The 24,987-nt window shown below is 47.3% G+C and overlaps 1 protein-coding gene across 4 annotated transcripts in view; it reads left to right on the top strand.

Moving 5' to 3' along the window:
• The window catches only part of LOC144486337 (traf2 and NCK-interacting protein kinase-like), a 214,381-nt gene that overhangs the window by 105,620 nt on the left and 83,774 nt on the right, over positions 1-24,987 (top strand). For all 4 annotated transcript variants that reach the window (XM_078204383.1, XM_078204375.1, XM_078204366.1 and 1 more), the window contains exons 8-13: positions 1,199-1,253; positions 2,150-2,228; positions 6,000-6,175; positions 9,242-9,308; positions 10,507-10,714; positions 16,871-16,987. In XM_078204383.1, coding sequence (XP_078060509.1) covers positions 1,199-1,253; positions 2,150-2,228; positions 6,000-6,175; positions 9,242-9,308; positions 10,507-10,714; positions 16,871-16,987 — 702 coding nt within the window. The remainder of the gene's footprint in view (positions 1-1,198; positions 1,254-2,149; positions 2,229-5,999; positions 6,176-9,241; positions 9,309-10,506; positions 10,715-16,870; positions 16,988-24,987) is intronic.

Here is a 24,987-nt window from a genome sequence, read left to right as displayed (position 1 = left end):
TTCACATCACACAAGTGCCAGGTAATAACCATCTCCCACAAGAGAAAATCCAACCAGCGCCCCTTGACATTCAATGGCATTACCATCGCTGAATCCTCCACTATCAACATCTTGGAGGTAAACTTTGACCAAAAACTGAACTGGACTAGCCATATAATTACTGTGGCTACCAGAGCAGGTCAGAGGCTAGGAGCCCTATAGTGAGTAACTCACCTCCTGACTCGCCAGAGCATGTCCAACATCTCCAAGGCACAAGTCAGGAGTGTGATGGAATACTCTCCACTTGCCTGGATGGGAGCAGCTCCAACAACACAAGAAGCTTGACACCATCCAGGACAAAGCAGCCCAGTTGATTGCTACCCCTTCCATAAACATTCAATCTCTCCACCACCAACAAACCGTTGCAGTGGTGTGTAACATCTACAAGATGCACTGCAGCAACTCACCAAGGCTGCTTCAACAGTGCCTTACAAACCCACAACCATTACCATCTGGGAGAACATCATCACTGGAGGTTCCCCTTCAAGTCACTCACTGTCCTGACTTGGAAACATATCGCTGTTCCTTCACTGGTCAAAATCTTGGAAGTCCCTCCCTAGCAGCACTGTGGGGGAACCTACACCATACAGACTGCAGCGGTTCAAGAAGGCAGCTCACCACCAACTTCTAAAGGGGTAATTAAGAATGGGCAATAAAGGTTGGTCTAGATAGTGATGCCCACATCCCGTAAATGAATTTTAAAAATAGTACCTGTTTTAGGGTGTTCCACATTCTTACACGGAACATCAATCAGTGGAAATATCCCGAGGGAAATACAAACTCTGGGTGGGATTTTTGCAACGCCCCCACCACCTGTGGTGTGTTTTGCAGCAGTAGAGATGACCCTCCATTGGCTGGTGATGGGATCATCCAGCCCCGCCGCTGTCAATGAGTTTGCTATATTTTGCAACCTTCTCCACCAGGGAACCCGCAGCGGGGAGGGGGGACAACTGTTGGCAGGACTGGAAAATCCCACTGCTGGGAAAGGCTGGAAAATCTTGGTCACTGTCTTTCCTTTGATTCTATTGAATGAACAGCTTGCAATCTTTCTCTTTACCTTCCCCTCTCTGTCAGAGGAAATGCAGCCAATTATTTTGCCAGAGAGAGTTTTTGTGTAAAGCTCCCCATTGTTTTACGCTCTCTCTATCTGTGTTAACAGAGTGATTTGTGGTCTTTGGGGATCACAGCTATGGAAATGGCAGAAGGAGCTCCACGTAAGTCTCAGCTTTGTACCTTTTCCCTCTGTAGGAATTGGTCAATTATATTCTGTTTCTTTTGTTTTGCCCAAGCCCCCCTTAAATTGGCCACGATTCTGCCATCCCGCTGCTCTAATTTATTAGTGCAATGGGCCGGGAGATTCTCATGTCGGCCGATGCTCGGGATTCGCGCCCCGCTTGCGTCTCCCAGCGCTGGATTTCCGGCAGTGTCTACTCCGCGCTGGAAATCGACAGGGAGGTACAAAGACCATTTACATGCTCATTTTGATGTAATTTCAATGTGATTGGAGGGTAGGGGGGGGGGGTCCCGCTGCCACTCTGCATCAGGATTGGTAAGGGAAGCAGGAGGCCAGCGATTGAGGGGGGGGGGGGAGGAAGGTTGTGCGGTCACACTGCTGGGGGTGTCAACACTGCGGGGGCGGGGGGGATGTTATCAGAGTGGGGGGACGCTGGAGATCATGGTGGACCGGGAGTTGGGGGGTCAGGACTAGGCCCAGGAATGGTTGGGGGACCAACGATCGGGCTGGCGGAGAGCCAGCATTGCGGGGGTCGTGAATCTGGCCAGCAATCGAGAGGCCGGCAGTGCGGGGCCACTGCGCATGCACTGGTCTCGGTGCTGACAGATCGGCGCATGCGCAGCGACCCACTCGGCACTGATTTCAGCCTCTCCAGTGGGGGTAGCCCCCCCTCAGATTTTAATGATATTCAGACTGGTGGCCTCTGCAGTGCACAGAGTGTAGGAGATTCTCCTCTGAATTCCCACTGAAAAAACCAACGTGAGTTACTCAAGTTTTCATGCGAATTCGACACTGAGAATGTTTTTGGGAGAATTCCGCCCATTGTCTTGATTCCTCTTGTTCTCCCTCAGTCACACACTCTCTATCTTTATCTAGCGCTGTGTGACATGCACCCGATGAGAGCACTCTTTCTCATCCCAAGGAACCCACCACCTCGACTAAAGTCGAAGAAATGGTGAGTATTGCAGGCCCGGGTGTCCGCTGACGGTGTGTGGCTGAGCACATGTATGATTGTCCTGTTATAAAAGGATAAAGAGGCACTGGGGAAGGTGTCGGGCAGATTTGCAATGATAATACCAGAAATGTGTAGAGATAATCACCAGGACGCAATTGTCAGGCTGGGTCACTTCTCTGAGGAAAGGAAGGCTGAGGGGGTGACCTGATAGAGATCCTTAAAACTGTGTGAAAGGTTGTGACAGAATTGATTCCGAGAGAATGTTTCCCCTTGTGGGAAAAAGGCATAACTGGAGGCAATCTGTACAAAAGAGTCATCAGGAAATCCAATAGGGAATTCAGAAGAAACTTTTTTACACAGAGAGTGGTGAGAATGTGGAACCGGCTCCCATCGAGCGTGGTTGAAGCAAATAGCAGAGATAGATTTAAAGGGAAATTAGCTAAGAATTTGTGGGGGGTGCGGTACAGTGGTTAGCACTGCTGCCTCACAGTGCCAGGGACCCAGGTCTGATTCCCGGCTTGGGTCACTGTCTATGTGGAGTTTGCACATTCTCCCCGTGTCTGCGTGGGTTTCCTCTGGGTGCTCTGGTTTCCTCCCATAGTCCAAAGGTGTGCTGGTTAGGTGCATTGGCCATGCTAAATTGACCCTTAGTGTCAGGGAGTCTAGGTAGGCTAAATACATGATGTTATGGGGATAGGGCCTGTGTAGGATTGTGGTCGGTGTTGACTCGATGGGCCAAATGGCCTCCCTCTGCACTGTAGAAATGCTATGATCTTTGAGGGAGAAGAGGGTTAAGATAGTGGATTTGGATGACAAAAGATGGGAGGAAGCTGAATGGGCCGAATGGGCCATATTTCTATGCTGCCATCCTCTGAGGTGACGATAGGATCGGTCTGCAAATGGTGATGAGTATTTTGCCATTCATACAGCAACTCCATTTACCCATATGTTCACCAACAAAAATAGATTGCTCTTGGTCTATAACGCTCTAACTGTCCCCCAGCTTCCATAACCTCTGCAGGGGAGAGTTCCAGATTGCCACTATCTTTGTGTGAAGAATTATCCTTAATCTTGCACATTCTGCCTCCTCATTGCGTTTCGGAATGGACTGGCTCCAAGAAGATTCAACTCCCTCCAATGGGAATAACTTCTTCTTGTCTACCCGACTCAAACTTAATGAACGATCTCATTCAGATTCCCCTGCAATCTGTCGAACCTGAGGGCGCTTCTCTTCCTCTTGAACCATCTGTCCAAAGTTTTGTAGCGAGTTGTTTATTTCCATTTATTTATTAGTCACAAGTAGGTTTGCATTAACACTGCAATGCAGTTAGTTGCCCTATGAGTAACCTTGTCAAACACTTTCAACAATAAATCTCAATAATCACGACTTCAAACACAAAATCCCTCGCACTTATCAAGCACCAGAATCTGAGAGAAATCACAGAATTATTCCAACACAGGAGGTGGTCATTCGGCCCATCGTGTCTCACTGACTCCAAATGAGCAAATCACTTAATGCCCTTCCCCTCCTCCTCCCCTTAATCCTGCACACTCTTCCTTTTCAGATAACACTCTAATTCCCCTTTGAATGCCTTCGTTGAAGCAGCCTCCATCATTATCCAGATTCCTCAGGGTTAGTGTCCTAGTCCCAACCATCTTCAGCTGCTTCATCAATGACTCTCCTTCCATCGTAAGGTCAGAAGTGGGGATGTTTGCTGAGATTGCACAATGTTCAGCACCATTCGTGACTCTTTGGATACTGAAGCAGTCCGTGTCCAAATGCAATGGATAATATCCAGGCTTGGAAAACAAATGTTGGCCCATTTGATGCTCAAATCCCATGAATGTTTTTTAAAAATTCAATCCGGGACATCAGTTACGAGAGAAAGGATAAGGACGGAATGTATAAAGCAGGAAACAGCAAATAGGGTTTAAGGGTAGTTACTCGGGCATTTAAAAGGGTGGGAAGTGACTTCCACTGGGATTAAAGTTTAAAGTTTATTTATTAATCACAAGTTGGCTTACATTAACACTGCAATGAAGTTACTGTGAAAATCCTCTAGTCGCCACACTCCGGTGCCTGTTCGGGTACACTGAGGGAGAATTTAGCATGGCCAATATACCTAACCAGCACGTCTTTGGACAGTGGGAGGAAACTGGAGCGCCCAGAGGAAACCGACACAGACACGGGGGATAACGTGCAAACTCTGCACAGACAGTGACCCAAGCCGGGAATCGAACCCCAGTCCCTGGCGCTGTGAGGCAGCAGCGCTAACCACTGTGCCACCAATGCCGTGTGGTGTTGGGAATACTGTTGTTTTCCATTTACATAAAGATTTTTGACTCAAAGTGAAATTTCGAAGTTTACGGCAAACACCAGAATTGTGAGGGATGATAAGAACTAGAAAATGAAAAATAAAAAAAATAAAGAAAGTTGTGGTGAGTATAAAAGAGGTATCGGAACATAGCAATAAACTTGCAGAATGAGTGTTGGCAAATGTATTTGAATATTGATAAATGTGAGGTGGTGGGTTTTGATCATAAGGAAACCACAGACTGTTTGGAAAATAATGTACGTGTTTAGAGAGGAGAAGGGAGATCTGACAGTACAGATACACAAAACAGATTAAAAGGCGAGTGCAGAAGCAAGATTCTCTGTTTAGTGACAGAATTGGAAAAATAGAGAAGTTAAACTTGTGACGATACTTGAAGTGAATGGTTCTGTCTCCATGTTATAATAAGAATATGGAGACACTGGAGAAGGTGCAAAAAGGGTTTGTAAAGGATGATGCCAGGTTATAAATATTCAGATAGATTGAATAGACATTCTTTCTCTGGAAAAGGGAACATTGAGAAGGTGAAATGATGGGATATTTAAACATTCCCAGGGGACTGACAGAGTTGATGTAGGGAAGATGTTCCATTTGTGGAGGTGTTCAAAACTTGCGAAGATAAATTAAGACCATGGCTAATAAATCCAGTCGGTAATTCAGGAGAAATCTCTTTACCCAGGGAGTGGTTGAGATCTGAGGAGAGACAGATAAACCCAAAGAAAGGAATAGAAACTATGTTGCTGGGCGGTGAGGTGTGTGGAGCAGAAACACCAGCATAGACCACCTGGCATGTTTCTGTGCTGTCAACTTGGTGCAAGTTGGGTCTATTGCCTCTGGAAAAGAGGATTTGTCATTGAAGATTTCAAGATTATGGGAAAAATTGACTGGACCAATCGAGATAATTTATCGAGTGTGGTGAGGGATGAAACCACAGGACAGGCAAGGTAGACATTTAAACAGAACATAGGGACCTCCTCCACCTATGACCTAGTGCCGGGGGTGGCACGGTGGCACAGTGTTTAACGCTGCTGCCTCACAGCGTCAGGGACCCAGGTTCGATTCCTGGCTTGGGTCACTGCCTGTGCAGGGTCTGCACATTCTCCCCGTGTCTGCGTGGGTTTCCTCCGGGTGCTCTGGTTTCCTCCCACAGTCTGAAAGACGTGTTGGTTAGGTGCATTGGCCATGCTAAATTCTCCCTCACTGTACCCGAACGGGTGCCGGAGTGGCGACTAGGGGATTTTCACAGTAACTTCATTGCAGTGTTAATGTAAGCCTACTTGTGACTAATAGAATAAACTTTAAAAATTAAAAATATACTTTAAAAAGGGAAGTGCATTGGGTGGTACCCGAGTTGTGTTGACAGTGGTCACCTGGTTAGACACTCTCGGGCTCTCACCAGGTTTCTCTCTCTTTGATGCTCTCCCTAACTCTCCCCCAGGTCAAAGAAGTTTGTGTCTTTTATCGAGGGCTGTTTGGTGAAGAACCATGGGCAAAGGCCAGCTACCGACCAGCTGCTGAAGCATCCCTTCATCAGGGACCAACTCAACGAGAGGCAAGTCCGCATCCAACTCAAGGACCACATTGACCGCACCAAGAAGAAGAGGGGAGAGAAAGGTGGGTGAAGTTTTGGAGCAGTCATTGCTGGAGATCCAACCGTTTGTTTCCATCATGTGTGCTTCGATTGTGATGGGAGGAATGTCCAAAACGCTGCACCCCGAACAAACAATCCAGATGCCCCGGATGGTTCGGGAATTGTGTATTGACCATGGCGGCATGATAGCACAGTGGTTAGCACTGCTGCTTCACAGCTCCAGGGTCCCGGGTTCGATTCCCGGCTCGGGTCACTGTCTGTGTGGAGTTTGCACATTCTCCTCGTGTCTGCGTGGGTTTCCTCCGGGTGTTCCGGTTTCCTCCCACAGTCCAAAGATGTGCGGGTTAGGTTGATTGGCTAGGTTAAAAAAAAAATTGCCCCTTAGAGTCCTGGGATGCGTAGGTTGGAGGGATTAGCGGGTAAAATATGTAGGGGTAGGGCCTGGGTGGGATTGTGGTCGGTGCAGACTCGATGGGCCGAATGGCCTCCTTCTGCACTGTAGGGTTTCTATGATTCTATTTCAATGCTTTCCAGATCAGCCCCCACCTTCCACCTCTTGGTTTTATGCTAAAACCATTGTCCGTATCGTAATTCACACCAAGTTCCATTCAGCTGTCGCTGTCCTGCTGTGCTGTAACCATTGACTCTTTTCCAAGTTGTTGATGTTGTCAACTATCTGATGTGTTGGGATAGAGAGTTTAATTAGAGCTTAAGACGGAATATACACAATAGTTGCACAACAGAAACATGTGGCCAGTGGAGTCCTGATTTAGAACGGGCAGAGTGGCCAGCTCAAACAAACAGCTCTTTTGTTCTTCTTTCTCTTTTCCCCTCGGTGCCTCACATCTTCCCAATGTCTCCAGGTGTCCAAACCTGTTACCGTGAATCTATTTTATTCTGAAATTCCCAATAAAATGTTCTTTGTCTAAACCATGAGGTAAAAGCCCACCTTTAATGTTATCCAGGAGATTCTTGAGGCTTTGCCTCCTGGATCAATGGGCCCCTGCATCATCTTTCCTCATTGCACCTTAGGCTGTTCCCCATGACGACTTTTATAAATCCTTCCCATCTCATCCTTGCACTAACTTTGGGAGCTGCATTGTTTGTTTGGACCTGTGACCATTTATTCCTGTTGTACATGAGGCCTGGCGGTGAATTGTATAAAATGGCTATTTGGTTTAAGTGGTTGAATTCTGTACCAGGCTGTTGTACTATAGGCTTGTTCACTAATGTCACTTCTATTCTACATTAACGCACTAATGAACATTCACATTTTAGCAAGCATCTTTAAGAAGGTTCATGAAAATCTTAGCCAGCTTCGTATGCTTTTTATTCTTTTAAGTAACCATCTACTTACTCTCCCAATATTGCAGAGATCTGATTGACCAAGGCCCACTTTGCAGGCTAGCTACAGCTCTCATTGCCTCAGAAAAAAACAGTCCAAACTAAACTTGAAGCAGCTTCCAGTAATGTGATACCAGCGAGACGAGTCTATTCTTTTATCTATTTTGTACCAAATATCTGTTTATTCCCAGTGTATATCTACAACTAGCAATGTCTCTATTCTTTTATATAAAGTCCTCATTCTCATATTCAAAACTTTCCCAGATTCTACACTGCTCCCTATCTGTCCTCCAGCACCTACACTACTCCCTACTTCTGTAACCTCCTTTAGTCTCTACACTCCTCCCTATCTATAACCTCCTCCAGTCCCTACACGCCTGACAATCTCTGCAACCTCCTCCAGACGCTACAACCTCCTCCAGCCCCTACACCCCTCCCTATCTCTGTAATCTCCTCTAGCGCCTACCCTCCTCCCTAATTTTGTAACTTCCTCCAGCCACTACATCCCTCCCTATCTCTGAAACCTTTTTCAGCACCTACATCCCCTCGCCATCGCCTTAACCTCCTCCAGCCACTACACCCCTCCCTATCTCTGTAACCTCCTCCAGCCCCTACACCCCTCCCTATCTCTGTAATCTCCTCTAGCGCCTACCCTCCTCCCTAATTTTGTAACTTCCTCCAGCCACTACATCCCTCCCTATCTCTGAAACCTCTTTCAGCACCTACATCCCCTCGCCATCGCCTTAACCTCCTCCAGCCACTACACCCCTCCCTATCTCTGTAACCTCCTCCAGCCCCTACACACCTCCCTATCTCTGTAATCTCCTCCAGCACCTACACCCCCTCCCTATCTTTGTAATCTCCTCCAGCCCCTACACCCCTCCCTATCTCTGTGACCTGTTCCAGCCTCTACATCCTGCCCCCCCCCCCACCGCCTCTGACTTGCTCCAGCCCCTACATTCCCCCCCATCTCTGACTTGCTCTAGCCCTTACACCCCTCCCTATCTCTGTGACCTGCTCCAGCCCCTACATCCACCCCTGTCTCTGACTTGCTCCACCCCCTACACCCCTCGCTATCTCTCTGACTTGCTCCAGCCCCTACGACCCCAAACATATCTGATCATCTTTAATTCTGGCCTTTTGTCTCAGTTTTTCCTGGCTCCACCATTGGCAGTGGTGCCTTTAGCTGCCTAAACTCTGGAAAACTATTCTGAAACCACTCTATATCCTATATCCACTTCTCTCCCCTGGTTCCTTAAAATAAACCTTTTTAATTTCTTTGCGTGCCTCAGTGTCAAACCTTAATGATGTTGCTGTGGATGCACCTGGGAATATTGTACTATGTAAAAGATGCTATATAAATGCAAGATGTTGCATCTTTTTTCATTTTTTCATGGGATGTGTGTGTCGCTGGCTAGACCAGCATTTATTGCCCATCCCTAACTGCCCTTGGGAAGGTGGTGGTGAGCCATCTTCTTGAACTGCTGCAGTCCATGTGGTGTAGGTACACCCACAGTGCTATTAGGGAGGGAGATCCAGGATTTTGACCCAGCGACAGCGAAGGAAAGGTGATATATTTCCAAGTCAGGTTGGTGAGTGACTTGGAGAGGAACCTCCAAGTGGTGGTGTTGCCAGGTATCTGCTGCTTTTGTCCTTCTAGATGGTAGAGGCAATGGATTTGGAAGTTGCTGCTGAAGGAGCCTTGGTGAACTAACATAATGTATGTTCTTATCTGATTTCCTCAGATGAGACAGAATATGAATACAGTGGGAGCGAGGAAGAGGAGGAGGACCACGAATTTGGAGAGCCAAGGTAAGCGAGGAAGAAGTGAATACCAGGAACTGGAGGATACGTCTTACTTTGAGTCTGTCTCCTTGAATTTCTGTTGAATTACGTGAAAACGTGTGTGGCCTCTTGGAGGTTCAGTGGGTGACGTGCACTTACCTGAGTCAGAATGAGAGTTTAATTTCCGTCTACAGGACCTGAGCCAGTAATCTAAGATGACACACAGTGTGGTACTGAGGGAGTGCTGCACTGCCAGAGGTGCTTTGTTTCAGATGAGACATGCAGTTAAGGCCCTTTCAGCCCCCTTGGGTGAACATAAAAGGTTCCGTGGCCAATATGTTGAGGAAGAGTGGGAGAGTTCTCCCCAATGTCTTGGGGCTAATATTTATCCTTCAATTAGAAACATTGAAACTAGAAGCAGGAGGAGGCCATTCGGCCCTTCGAGCCTGCTCTGCCATTCATTTTGATCATGGCTGATCATCAAATTCAATATCTTGATCCCCCCTTTCCCCCATATCCCTTGATCCCTTTAGCCCCAAGAGCTATATCGAATTTCTTCTTGAAATCAGACAAGATTTTGGCCTCAACTACATTCTGTGGGAGTGAATTCCATGCATTCACCACCCTCTGGGTGATGAAATTTCTCCTCACCTCAGTTCTAAAAGGTTTACCCCTTATCCTCAAACTATGACCCCTAATTCTGGACTCCCCCACCATCGGGAACATTCTTTCTGAATCTGCCCTGTCTAACCCTGTTAGAATTTTATAAGTTTCTATAAGATGCCATCTCACTCCTAAACTCCGGTGAATATAATCCTCTCCTCATGTGACAGACATATCACTGAAACTGATGATCTCGTCATTTACTGCATGACAGTCTGCGGGATCTTGCTGTGCACAGATTTGGCTAACGTAGTTTCTCCATTACAACAGTGACTACTTTGCAGAAAGTACTTCATTGTTGGAAGGAGCTTTGGGGTCTGGTGTTCGTAAACAGGGTTGTAGAGATCTAATTCTTTCCTATTGTATTGCAACATAAGTTTTATAGAATGTTTCTGTCACTGAGGTCAGGGAACAGGTAGTTGTTCAGTTCTGAGCCTCACCCCCAAACACAATCCAGCCACAATATTCTGTGACGCCGGGGTTCTCTGCTTCCAGCTCCCCTGATGGCTTGAGATTTAACTATTGCATTTCTCCTCCCCCCTCTCCCCCGCTCGCCCCGCAGCTCCATTGTCAACCTGCCCGGAGAGTCAACCCTTCGCCGGGACTTCCTGCGGCTCCAATTGGCCAACAAGGAAAGGTCAGAGGCCATCAAAAGGCAACAACTCCAGGAGCAGCAGCAGCGGGAGAACGAGGAGCACAAGCGCCAACTGCTGGCCGAACGGCAGAAGCGCATCGAGGAGCAGAGGGAGCAGCGGCAGAGATTGGAGGAGGTAACGGCGTTTGTGGGGAGCAGTCAGACTCATGGTGAATCTTTGGAATTCTCTGTCCCAGAATCATTGAGCATCTTCGAGATGGACATTGGTAGATCTCTGGATACTGATGACATCAAAGGATATGGGGATGGTGGGGCAAAAGTGTGTAGAGGTGGATGATAAGCCATCATCTGTTTGAATAGCAAAGCAGGCTCAATGGGCTGAATGGCCTACTCCTATTGCTATTTCCTGTATTCCTATTGGAGTGTTTTGAGCACTTGTCAGTGCTCTACACCCCAGTGATGCTGAAGGAATGTTGTGATTGAGTAGCCGGGTGAGGTGCTGGGCTTGGGATTTGACAGAAACATTACCTTTTGTTTGGGAAAGTGTTTTGTAGTTTTCAATGAGGCTGTGTTAACAGGAAGGGAATGAATGGCTGCTTCCTGTCTCGGTCCGAATGTGAATGTGTGGAGCTGAGTCAGCCAAGACCGGAGCAGGGGAAGCCCGTAGCTCGTGTACAGGGATAAACAAAGCTTGTGTCCTCATTGTTTTCACTAAATCTCCTTGTGGAAGCGACGCTGGGAACACGGGCAAAGATTCTGACCCACTTAACTCTGAGTACATTCAACCCATGTACCGTCCACCTAACTTGCTTCCTATAACCTGGTAAGAGTTTTAACAACACCAGGTTAAAGTCCAACAGGTTTATATCCTATAACCTGCACAGGAGGAGGCCATTTCATCCATCATTCCTGCACTCTAGCATCAGAGAATCCTTACGGTGCAGAAAGAAGCCATCCGGCCCTTTGAGTCTGCAAAAGAGTCTCCAAAAGGGCATCCCATCCAGACCCTCCCCCCGCCCTATCCCCATAACCCCACGCATTTACCATGGCCAATCCACCTCACCTACAGATCTTTGGAGTGTGGGAAGAAACCAGAGCACCCGGAGGAAACCCACGCAGACACGGGGAGAACGTGCAAACTCCACACAGATAGTGACCCGAGGCTGGAATTGAACCTGGGTCCCTGGTGCTGTGAAGCAGCAGTGCTAACCACTGTGCCACTGTTGCACCGGCTCTTTATAAGATTTACCCAATTATTCTCACTGCCCTACACTTTCCTTTGTAAATATTTATCCAATTCCCTTTTGAAAGTTACCATTGAATCTGATTTTGTGTGTTCTAGATCACAACTCTTTGCAATGGTCCTCTTTTGCCTTTCATTTGTGTCCTCTGGATACCGAACCTCTGCCACGTCCTAAAGTTAAAGTTAAAGTTTATTTTATTAGTCACAAATAGGCTTACATGAACACTGCAATGAAGTTACTATGTAATTCCCCTAGTCTCCACAGTCCGGCGCCTGTTCGGGTCAATGAACCTAACCAGCATGCCTTTCAGAATGTGGGAGGAAACTGGAGCACCCGGAGGAAACCCACACAGACACGGGGAGAAGGTGCAAACTCCACAGAGACAGTGACCCAAGCTGGGAATTGAACCCGGGTCCCTGGTGCTGTGAGGCAGCAGTGCTGACCATTGTGCCATCCTGCCGCCCCTTGGAACAGATTACCCGATCCAGCTTCATCATCTTGCCGATATTTTATTGGGATCTATTTAATCTTCGCTGTTTCAAGAGGAAGAGCTCCAGCTTCACCAGCCTCTCCACATTAACTGGACTCCCTCATCCCTGGTACCATGTCAGTCGGTCTCTACATCATCTCCAAACGTCCTTCCTAAAGTGTGGCGCCCAGAATTGGCCACAGTCTGCCAGCTAGGGCCTAACCAGTGACTTATAGAGATTTCGGATAGGTTACACGAATCAGTTCTGAGGACTTATGATGCAGGGGGTAGCGGCCTTGCTTCTGAGCCAGAAGTTCAAGTCCCAACCCAGGACTTGATGATCAAGGAAGGTGCATTGATAATGCAGTCAGACGGGTCAACTTGTAAATCCTTCCAAACACCCCAATGCCTGACAGTAAAAGCGGGAGAGATTCCTGGTCCGCCATGCTTGGTGTGGAGTGGTGCCTCAAGCTATAAGCCTCTGGCGACAGAGTACTGACCGGTTCCAGAAATTACTCGCCATGGAAACAGACAAAAGTGTGCCCCATTAGACTGGGGTCACCCATTTCTTCTTTCCCTGAATACATTTGAGCTGTAGGGTGACCACAAAAGTAATTCTCCGGCCTCGCCCGTGGCTCGGATTCTCCAGTCCCACGGCTGTTAATGGAGATTTGGCTGAGCGCCAAATTCTCCGTTCTGGCTGCCAGCGAGGATCGGAGAATCCCAACCCACATCCATGAACCTGCTATCCACAAAGCTCAGTGCACCACTGGATGCAGGAAGAGAATTGGAATTGGACACTGATCATTGCTGTCAACTAACCCACAACAGAGCCAGGCATGTGCTGTTTAATTCCTCCCCACCCCCAACCCTGCTCCAGGCCCTCTGACAACGAGACCGGAATGAGTTGATTTTTAACTCTTAACTGCAAAGCCGCCTTCTTCAACATGGCTGCCCATATTTGGTTTTGGATACAATGGAATGAAGTACCATGGCCGGAACCTTCCCACCATTCACGCCGGTGGGATTTTCCCATCCCGCTGGCCACCAAATTCTCTGACCTCGTTGCAGTGGGAGCGTGGCATAAACAGGTAGTAAGATCGCGCCCCATGCGTTAAGAGGTGAAATGATTGGTGGAGGTTTGTTTGGAAGATAGTGAACAAGACATGTACACTCTTGTACGCTGCTGCCCCCTTGCTGAGAATTAATTGGTTGCTCTTGATCAAACTCTTGATCCAGAATCCATTACCTCCTGGAGCTCAGGGGAGATCTATCATTCCACTCAACCTTTAGTGAACAGAATTTCATTATATTATTTATGTAGCATTATATAGAATTTACACCACAGAAAACATTATGTAGAACGTGCAGCACCGAAACAGACCATTTAGCCCGACTCATCTGTGCAGCTCTCCTCCTGTGTCTACTTCATTTCAACATATCTTTCTATTCCCTTTTCTCTTTTGCTTATTTTTGAAAACATTGAGTGCTCTTCCTCTCAGCCATCCTGTAAACTGTGGATTCCTCATTGTGTTTGCATCGAAGAATTGGCCCATTCACCCAGACTTTCCAGAAACATCTTCAGTCCCTTGAGTACATGGTTCAATTCTAATTGGAGGAAAGCAGAAACTGGAGACTTTGTACCAAGCTCTTGGTGCACCTGTGCCCTCAAGTCAAATAGAATCATTGAACGCAGAAGAAGGCCATTCAGCCCATCAGGCTGGTGGTCACCTGTTTCTTCTTTCCCTGAATATATTTAAGGTGTAGGGTGACCACATTTATAAAATTGCTATTCAGAAAGCTCTCGTGAATGTGCCGTAGAGATGCCAGTTGCTGGTCCAGCTCTGAAACCTGGAGTTTGACCTGCTGCATCTGATGACATTTTCTGCATATACAGCTATCCAAAACATGGGCAGTATCGTGGGGTTCCCACATATTACAGGATGTGCACTTGAGGATGGAGATGCCCTGCCATTTCCCTACCTATTAAATAATAAACCTTAGCACTAATAATAAACTATCCTACCTTTTTTAAAAAGACACGCTACTTCCCTTCTGTTTACATCACTTAAATATAAGGAAGTTAACCGAATATTTTACTTGACCCTTTAAGCCTCAATAGGAAGGGGAGCAGGATTTATGTCCCACCATCCTCCTGCCTGGTGAATATTGCCAACAGCAGGATCATTTGCAGTTGGCACATCGCCAGGCGCTGGTATTTTTGATGAACCCACCTCTATTCCTAAATTTGCAGGCCCCCTAAATTCAACCCCTCAAGTTAAAGTACAAGAGTTTCAGTTCTCTCCTGACCCACCTTCCATCTGTTACCTGCAGTAAACTTGAGCTCATCCAAAACTCTGCTAACCTGTGTCTAGTCCCACTCAGCCATCACCCCTGTGCTTACTGATTACATTGGCTGTAAACAGCACCACAAATTTAACATTCTCATCTTATCAAATTTCTCCATGACCTTTCCCTTCCCATTCTCTGTAACCTTCTCCAGCCCCACAACCCTCCCAGATCTCTGTGTACCGCCAAATCTGGCCTCTTGTTTTAAATTCATATATGGGTGTCGCAGGCTGGCCAGCATTTATTGCCCATCCTGAGTTGCCCTTGTTCAGAGGGCAGTTGAGAGTCAACCACATTGCTGTGGCTTTGGAGTCACATGTAGGCCAGACCGGGTAAGGACGGCAGATTTCCTTCCCTAAAGGATATTAGTGACCCAGATGGGTTTTTCCGACAATCGACAATGGTTTCATGGTCATCAGTGGATTCTTCATTCCAGATATTTTTTTATTGAATTCAAATTCCACCATCTGCTGTGGTGGGATTCGAACCCGGGTCCCCAGCTGAGTTTCTGGATTAATCATCTAGCGATAATACCACTCAGCCATCACCTGCCCTCCTCTTGCACATCCCCAATTTTAATTGCTTCATCATTGGCTGCCGTGCCTTCAGCTGCCTGGACCCTAAGCGCTGGAATTCTCCCCTCTCCTTTTAAATTGCTGCTTAAAATCTATATTTCTGACAGTTACTGGTCATTTTTTCCTAATTCCTTTCTATCTGGCTCAGTGTCAAATTCTGTTTGATAATCACATGAAGCACCTTGGGACGGTTTTCCTGTGTTGAAGAAGCTATATAAATACAAGTTGTTGTTGTAACTGTCTCCCACAGCTGGATTTCCAGATCAAATTCACTAACTGTCAGATAACCAGGTTTTCGAAAGAGAGAGCCAGCTGTGGGTAATATTGAGTTTCACGTTAGGGGGATAAGGGAGATGGTGAGATTGTGTCCCATTCCAGAGTGGTACTGAGCTCTTTCTCATCTGAGTACCTGGAGCTGCACATCTCCTCTGTCAGAGAGTTACTGGTTACTAGGAGACACGCTGTCATGGCCACTTTCAGGAGGTGGCCCAGACTGATGTTGCCTGAGTTCCCAGAACACAAACCCAGTTGGGAGTCATCTCCCACGGTTCAGCTGTCAATTTTCCCCCAACCCGTGACCCACCCTCCTGCCTGCTATATCTTCCTAGTTCGTATTATGTCACTGTTCTCTTTGGCATAGTTTAAAGGTTGTCCTTAAAAAAAAATCTGAAAACTTGAGCAATTTGACTAATTTTGAGAACATTGTTGGAACATCAGGACATTTGATGAAAACCTGGGACTGTCCCAGAAAAACCGAGATGCCTTGTCACCTTATGACACATGGGCAGTAGGAAGTGAAGTGGGCCATTCAGCCCCTTGTGCCTGTTTCACCATTCAGTTAGATCATTTTTTTGTTCATTGAGGGGATGTGGCCATCTCTGGCTGGCCAGCACTTATTGGCCATCCACAGTTGCCCTTGAACTGAGTAGCTTGCTGGGCCATTTCAGAGGGACTTAGAGTCAACCACATTGCTGTGGCTCTGGAGACATATGCAGTCATGATGTGGAGATGCCGGCGTTGGACTGGGGTAAGCACAGTAAGAAGTCTCACAACACCAGGTTAAAGTCCAACAGGTTTATTTGGTAGCAAATACCATGCTCGGGGGTCGCGTAACTATTTAGCACGGAGAAGTCTTGTTCGTTATCGGAAATAACCAGACAAATCGCTCCACCAACAAAGAACGGCCATGCACCAGTTACGCGACCCCCGAGCATGGTATTTGCTACCAAATAAACCTGTTGGACTTTAACCTGGTGTTGTGAGACTTCTTACTGGACATATGTAGGCCAGACTGGGTAAGGACGGCAGATTTCCTTCCTTAAAGGACATTAGTGAACCAGATGGGTTTTTACAACAATCGACAATGGTTTCATTAGACTTTTAATTCCAGATTTTTATTGAATTCAAATTTCACCATCAGCCATGGTAGGATTGGAACCCGGGTTCCCAGAGCATTACCCTGGGTCTCTGGATCACTAGTCCAGTGAGTACACCTCTACGCCGCCACCCTCCTCGCTGATCTCCTGCCTCAATGCTATTTTTCCACATGTTTCGCCATATCCCTTGATGCCTTTACTATCCAGGAATCTAGCAATCTCTTTTTTGAATGTACCCAGTGACTGAGCCAGAGTTAACACCTGCCCAGTAACCCAGCACCTCTGACATTTCATCATTCTCTCTCGCTGGCATTGCAGCAACAAAGGAGAGACCGGGAGCACCGGAAACAGCAGGAGCGGGAGCAGAGGAGGAGGTACGAGGAGGTGGAGAGGCTGAAACGGGAGGAGGAGAGACGCCTGGCTGAGCGAGAGCAGGTAAGTGTGATTTAAATCCTGTGTTTCACAGAGAAATTAGGAATGTGGGGAATGCAATCCTCTGCGACAGCCTCTTCAACTCGGTGTCTGCTGAGTCACGTATTTCCCAATCCTTCGGTCACCATGGCTGTCATTTTCACCCAGTGCATTCTGGGCTGGATGATACAGTGTGGCCCAATATTGGACACTGGTTTGTACATGTGAAAACCTGTGGGCTGTGGAAGTGTCTTTACGTTGGGAGAAGTGGGTGAGGAAACGGTGAGATGATACCTGACCACCCCCCCAACCCCGTCACCCTGATGATCTCCAAGCTGATTGGCTAAGACTTTAAGGATCTGTATTATCTCCCATTACTCGGAATTGCTGGGGAACAAACCTCCAACATGTCTCTTAAATCCTTCTCAGGATGTGGGTGTGACTGGCATGGCTGGTAGTTATTGCCAATCCCTAGTTGCCCCCTGGGGAGATGGGGATGACCCTATCAGAGGATAAAGAGTTAACGATGTTGGTGTGGGACTGGAGCGATGTAGAGGAACAGAATCAATTGGGTTTCACAGCAATCTCTCAGCTTCAGGGTCATTTTTACTGAAACTGCATTTTTTTTCATTTTAAAACTGAATTTTAAATTCTCCCACCGGTGGGATTTAAACTCACGTTCTCCGTCACCCCCCAGACCAGCTTGTGCCTCCTCATCACAAAGACAGCACCCTGCTCCCTTCCTCCCCCTAGTGGCCATGGCTCTAAGTGCAACAGGGTTGACCTCTGAGTCCTGGCTAATGGGATGAAGTGTCACAGAGGTTTACAGCATGGGAACAGGCTCTTCAGCCCAACTTGTCCATGCCGCCCCTTTTTGCTTAAGACCCTAAGCTAGTCCCAATTGCCCGCATTTGGCCCATATCCCTCTATACCCATCTTACCCATGTAACTGTCTAAATGCTTTTTAAAAGACAAAATTATACCCGCCTCCACTACTACCTCTGGCAGCTTGTTCCAGACACTCACCACCCTCTGTGTGAAAAAAATGCCCCTCTGGACGCTTTTGTATCTCTCCCCTCTCACCTTAAATCTATGCCCTCTAGTTTTAGACTCCCCTACCTTTGGGAAAAGATGTTGACTATCTCGCTGATCTGTGCCCCTCATTTCTTTATAGACCTCTATAAGATCACCCCTCAACCTTCTATGTTCCAGAGAAAAAAGTCCCAGTCTATCCAGCCTCTCCTTAGATCTCAAACCATCAGGTCCTGGTAGCATCCTAGTAAATCTTTTCTGCACTCTTTCTAGTTTAATAATAGCCTTTCTATAATAGGATGACCAGAATTGTACACAGGTGTAATTCCCTTATTTTTCAGCAACGCCAAACCTCCCCCCACCCCCCGGGTAAGTGTTCTTTGGGATGCAGGAAATCAGGATTTTGTACCACGAAGTTTAAGTTTATTTATTAGCGTCACAGTAAGCTTACGTTAACACTGTAATGAAGTTCCTGTGAAGATCTCCTGGGCAGGTCAGAGAAATAGGAGGAAATCCTTTTCACACCTTGAATCTGAGGACAGACCTGTTCCTGGACCCCACTTACCTGTCCTTCCTTCACTTCCCTCAGTACCCTAACCCAACAAATCGAGCACCATCTTGAAAGCTTCAGTTGACTCCTAGAATCTGCAGCATTTGAACATAACATAAGAACTAGGAGCAGGAGTAGGCCATCTGGCCCCTCGAGCCTGCTCCGCCATTCAATAAGATCATGGTTAATCTTTTTGTGGACTCAGCTCCACTTACCCGCCCGCTCACCATAACCCTTAATTCCTTTACTGTTCAAAAATGTATCTATCCTTGCCTTAAAAACATTCAATGAGGTAGCCTCAACTGCTTCACTGGGCAGGGAATTCCACAGATTCACAACCCTTTGTGTGAAGAAGTTCCTCCTCAACTCCATCCTAAATCTGCACCCCCTTATTTTGAGGCTATGCCCCCGAGTTCTAGTTTCACCCGCCAGTGGGAACAACCTCCCTGCTTCTATCTTATCCATTCCCTTCATAATTTATTAGCCACAAGTAAGACTTACGTTAATACTGCAATGAAGTTACTGTGAAACTCCCCTAGTCGCCACAGTCTGGCGCCTGTTCGAGCCAATGCACCTAACCAGCACGTCTTTCAGAATGTAGGAGGAAACTGGAGCACCCGGAGGAAACCCACGCAGTCACAAGGAAAACATGCAAACTCCACACAGTAGCCCAAGCCGGCTATAGAACCCAGGTCCCTGCCCTGGTGATGTGAGGCAGCAGTGCTAACCACTGTGCCACCATGCCGCCCATCTTATATGTTTAGATAAGATTTGGTTGGGGGTAGGGGTTAGGAGTAGGTTTGGAGGAGTTCCAGATTTCCACTAGCAGTGGTTAGCACTGCTGCCTCACAGCGCCAGGGACCCGGGTTTGATTTCCGGCTTGGGTCACTGTCTGTGTGGAGTTTGCACATTCTCCCCGTGTCTGCGTGGGTTTCCTCCCACAGTCCAAAGATGTGCAGGTTAGGTAGATTGGCCATGCTAAATTGTCCATTAGTGTCAGGGGGACTGACTAGGGGAAATACATGGGGTTATGAGGAAAGGCCCTGGGTGGGATTGTGGTTGCTGCGGACTCCTTCTGCGCTGTAGAAATCTATGATTCTAAAATGGAGGACTACAGGAAAAAGGTGGGAGTGGCATGAGCTAAATCATCCTTGCAGGGAGTCAGTACAGACATAATGGGCTGACTGGCCTCCTTCTGAACTGTTCCCATTCTCTGATTCATCATTTTAACCCTTTTGGCTCTGATGCCATCTCGTTGATGCAACCCCTCCCACTGCTCTGTCACAATTACCATCTCTGAGGTGATGTGAACATGATTACTCCGGGTGGAGTCTCTTTCTTTTTGAGAGAGGAGGAATCCGAGGGAGGAGTGTTTATTTGGTTAAAAATACACACATCTCTTCCGGTGAGAAGAAGCTGTAATTGTCAACTCTTCCATGCACGCCCCCCCGCCCCCCCCCCCCCCCCCCCCCCACCCCCGACCCGGCCGTGGAGGCTGGAAGATTGAGGGTGGGTATTAGTGAGAGTGACACTAAGTCTGAGCAGCTTTCCAAGGAGCATGGATTGGAATTTCTCTGACAGCTCAAACAAAGGAATGAGTCACTGGGACTCGGAGCCCAGCGAGAGCTCGCATAGAGTTGTTCAATAACTGACACACTTGATAGTTTCCCGGGGTGAGAGGGTGGTCCTACGCCGAGAGATTGAGTAGACTAGGCCTGTATTCTCTAGAGTTCAGAAGGATAAGAGGTGATCTCATTCAAATGCACACAGTTCTTTGAGGATTTGACAGGGTAGATGTTGAGAGGCTGCTCTCCCTGGCTGTGGAGTTGGGGGGGGGGGGGCACAGCATCAGGGTGAGGGGTCGGCCATTTTGGACTGAGATGAGGAGACATTTCTTCACTCAGAGAGTTGTGAATCTTTGCAACACTCTGCCCCAAAGCGTTGTGGATGCTCAGCCATTGGATATATTCAAGACTGAGAGTAAAGGATTTTTGGGCACTAAGGAAATGAAGGGATAATGGGGAAGTGCCAAAGAGCTGAGCTAGGAGATTAGCTACGATCTGATGAAGGTTGGTGGTTCAGGTTTGAGGTGTTGAATGTTTGACTCCATCTCCTATTTCTAACATTCTTTGGAGAGATTGAGTCTTCGAATGCCAAATCTGTTTGGAGATAATCTAACCACCACCCCTTGACATTCAATGGCATTACCGAGACTGAATCCCCCACTATTGGCATCCTGGAGGTTACCATTAACCAGAAACTATCGGGACTCCCCATATTCATACTATGGCTCAGTGTTGGGAATTGTTCAAAGAGTAACTCATCTCGTCCAAAGCCTGTCCACCATCTACAAGGCTAAATTGTGGAGTGTGATTCATTGCTCCCCACTTGCCTGGATGTAGCTCCAACAACACTCGAAGCTTGATACCGTCCAGGACAAAGCAGCCCGCTTCATTGGTATCCCATCCACAAACACTCACTCCCTCCACCACTGATATACAGTGGCTGTATTTTGCTCTGTAGCAACTACTGGAACAGTGCCTTTCAAACGTACAGCCTCCAACATCTTGAAGGAAAATGATAGCAGATGTAAGGGAACATCTCTATCTGCAACCTCCCTCCAACTCACCCACTTTCCTGTTGGAAATTACTGTCGCTGCGCCAAAACCCTGGAACTCATTCCCTAACAGCACTGTGGGTGTACCTACGCCACATGGACTGCAGAAATTCAAGAAGGCAGCTCACTGGCAGCAGCTTAGTGGCAGTTAGGGAGGGGTAATATATACTAGCCATTGATGCCCAAGTCCCATGGCTGAATAAATGAAAGGCCTCATCATGTGACCTCCTGCCTCAAACCAGCCCGACCCCAGCATCTGCCATCTTAGACTTGTCAACCCTCGTAATGCCCCCAACCTCCAAGACCAATTGCTAAAATACTGACCGCAGTTTAAGCATAATCAGAGACTGTTTAATATCCAACCCCTAACCTCCTATCTTGTATTCCATTGCACATCCAATGATATTCATCCTCTTCTTGTTTGAGCTTAAACAGTAGGCACTGGCACACTATAGACTGTGTGGAGGAGCAGGGTTCCCATTCTGCCCACACATCACACTGTCTCCACTGCCAGTGCTGAGTGGTTTGTCCCGCGACCTCTCACCACCCCCCCCCCACAATCATCCCTCCCACCTACTCCGACATTGGTCACCTGATGCAGCCAACCTCTGCCTTCCCACAGCTGACTCAATCACACTCAGGTTGATTTTCACAGTCACAAATAATCTATTCAGAGCCTCATTCATAGCACAGCAGTAGGCCTTTTGGCCCATCAAGTCTGTGCCAGCCCTCTGTGAAGCAATCCAATCAATCCATTCCCTATTGTCCTGTAAATTTATTTCCCTGATGTGGAGATGCCGGCGTTGGACTGCGACAAGCACAGTGAGAAGTCTCACAACACCAGGTTAAAGCCCAACAGGTTTACTTGGTAGCACAAGCCACAAGCTTTCGGAGCACGGCCTCTTCATCAGGAGTTCTGTTCTATCCCTGTTTGTGAACAGAACTCCCGCTCACCTGATGAAGAGGCCGTGTTCCGAAAGCTTGTGGCTTGTGCTACCAAATAAACCTGTTGGACTTTAACCTGGTGTTGTCAGACTTCCCACTAAATTTATTTCCCTCCATCCAATTTTCTTTTAAACTCATCAATCACATCTGCTTCTCCCAGCCTCAGAGGTGGAAAGTTGCAGGCCGTTAGCACACGCTCGGTAAGAATGTTCTTCCTCTCATTCTCCTGATCAGAACCTCAAATCTGTGTCCATGTTGGCCTCGAACCGTCAGCTCATGAGAACAGCTTTGCTTTCTGGTCTGCTGTACCTAAACCTGATATAATTTTGCTCCCCTGTCCGATTTTTAAGGAACAAAAGTGTTCACGGAGAATTTAATAAAAAATTAGTTCCCGGAGGTGTGTGGTGGGCTGGCCTGTAGTCCGATAGGGATAAAGGGGCTGTTCCTGTCACTTTACCAGAGCCTCCGACTGTCCTGTGACCCACACCACTCCGCCCCTTCTCATTCCTCCCCCCCGAACACCCTCGCCCCCCCGACAACCAACATGACCCAAGCTGGATAAATCTGGTGTGTCGAATTCCAGAGATTTGATTTTAAACAATCTCTCCCACCAAGCACAGGAAATGTGAAGTGCACTTGTGTGGGAGTGTCAGTGTACAGAGTGAAAGAGATATTTATGTCCATAATAATCCCCCCCACAGTAACCTCCCCTTAATAAGTACGTGTCACACAATAGAAAGCCATTAACGGTGCTTAAAGGCAAAGTGGCTCTTCCGAAAATGTTGAGATGTTCCGGAGCTGATGTGTCCCGTTGAGGCAACAACCTGTATTTGTGTGGTATCTGTAACATTATATAATGTACTACGTCCCTTCATGAATACATTATCAAGCAAAACCCGACAGCAAGCCACATAGAACCATAGATTACAGCACAGAAGGAGGCCATTCGGCCCATCTTGTCCAGGCCAGCCCAAGGACACCAGGTGCTATTTCTAATCCCACCGTCTTGCACCTGGCAGGTAGAAGTTCCTCCTCAACTCAGTCCTAAATCTGCTCCCCCTTATTTTGAGACCATGCCTCCTGGTTCTAGTTTCACCCGCCAATGGAAACAACTTCCCTGTTTCTATCTTATCTATTCCCTTCATAATCTTATATGTTTCTATAAGATCTCCCCTCATTCTTCTGAATTCCAATGAGTATAGCCCCAGTCTGCTCAGTCTCTCCTCATAAGCCAACCCTCTCAACTCCGGAATCAACCTAGTGAATCTAATTTGGTCTACATTTACTATATCAATCGCTTTTGAAATTTATATACCCTGATCAGATCCCCTCACATCCTTCTAAACTCCAGTGAGTGCAAGCCCAAAGTTGGAATATCAAGCTGTACAGCACACCCAGAGGTTTTTTATACTTGATGTCAGTGGTAATATTTGGCAGGTGAAATGGGGTGAATCTCTCCCGCAGTCCAGGGATATCCCGTTGGGCAGCGGAGCAGAGTTGACTTTCTCTGGGACAAGATGGAACCCTCACTGCCCCCACACAGCTTCCTGATCTTTACTGAATATCTTTCACTGAGGTTTGTCCTGAAAACTCTTTGCGTGATAGGTTGTCCAGGATAAGGGGGTCATAATTGTCAAATGCTGCATTAAATCCACTAGACAGGAGTTAATCGAGTTTTTTTTGGCTTGATTTCTGCTCATCATGTCTGTTGTATTTCTCTTTATTCTTTAAAGCTTGTCAAAAAATATTATCCTGTTTTTTTTAAAAAAAACAAAAGCTGTTGCACGCGACTGAAGCCCCGAGTCAGACTGAACTGAAGGTGGTCACACAGCCCGAGCAGCATCTGGAACAGAACCGTCTTCAGCGGGGAATTCCAAAAGTTTAAATATCAATTCATTCACTGAGGTCTTACTTGTAAGAGGGGGAGTAGTTTAAAAAAAAACCTTCATCTCCAGAGTGGTGAGGGGCCATCCTTTGGAGTTGATTAGACCCTGACTCCAGTGGGATTTCCAGTTTCCATTGCCAGAGTGATTGGAATACCCAAACAAACCCCAGTTTCCTCATCCAGTATAGTTGGGGGGGTAAGTGCAGGAGGGAGAGGGGACCGTGCGCACCTCCTCCTGCAGGCCGACTGTGGAATGGCACCAGCAGTCGCTGGGAAAGGACACCTCTCCTTGGCTGCAGGATATTATTAAACTAGAATGAGTGCAGAAAAGATTTACTCGGACTCTACCACGACTTGATGGTTTGAGTTATAAGGAGAGGCTGGATAGACTGGGACTTTTTGCCCTGCAGTGTAGGTGGCTTAGGGATGATCTTATAGAGGTCTATAAAACAATGAGGGGCACAGATCAGCGAGATAGTCAATATCTTTTCCCAAAGGTAGGGGAGTCTAAAACTAGAGGGCATCGGTTTAAGGTGAGAGGGGAGAGATACAAAAGGGTATGGAGGGGCAATTTTTCACAGGGTGGTGAGTGTCTGGAACGAGCTGCCAGAGGTAGTAGTAGAGGCGGGTACAATTTTGTCTTTTAAAAAGCGTTTAAGCAGTTACATGGGTAAGATGGGTATAGAGGGAAATGGGCCAAATGCGGGCAATTGGGACTAGTTCAGTGGTTAAAAAAAAGGGTGGCATGGACAAGTTGGGTCGAAGGGCCTGTTTCCAAGCTGTAAACCTCTGACTCTGTGACTCTATGGTCCCAGGGAGAGATCAAGGCAACCAAAGCTTGGAAATTGGGATTTCTGGCAGAATCCACCACAAGGCAACCCAAACAGGAGGCTCTCTTAATCTTGGCTGGCAAGATTCACATTTATTGCCCATCACTAATTGCCCCTCCAGAAAGTGGTGGTGAGTATAACTGAGTGTCTCGCTCAGCCATTTCA

Source organism: Mustelus asterias, chromosome 3 (genome assembly GCF_964213995.1).
Source record: "Mustelus asterias chromosome 3, sMusAst1.hap1.1, whole genome shotgun sequence".
Classification (NCBI taxonomy): Eukaryota; Metazoa; Chordata; class Chondrichthyes; order Carcharhiniformes; family Triakidae; genus Mustelus; species Mustelus asterias.
The sequence above is the reverse complement of the archived record's forward strand: the minus strand, read 5'-3'. Positions and strand labels throughout refer to the sequence as shown.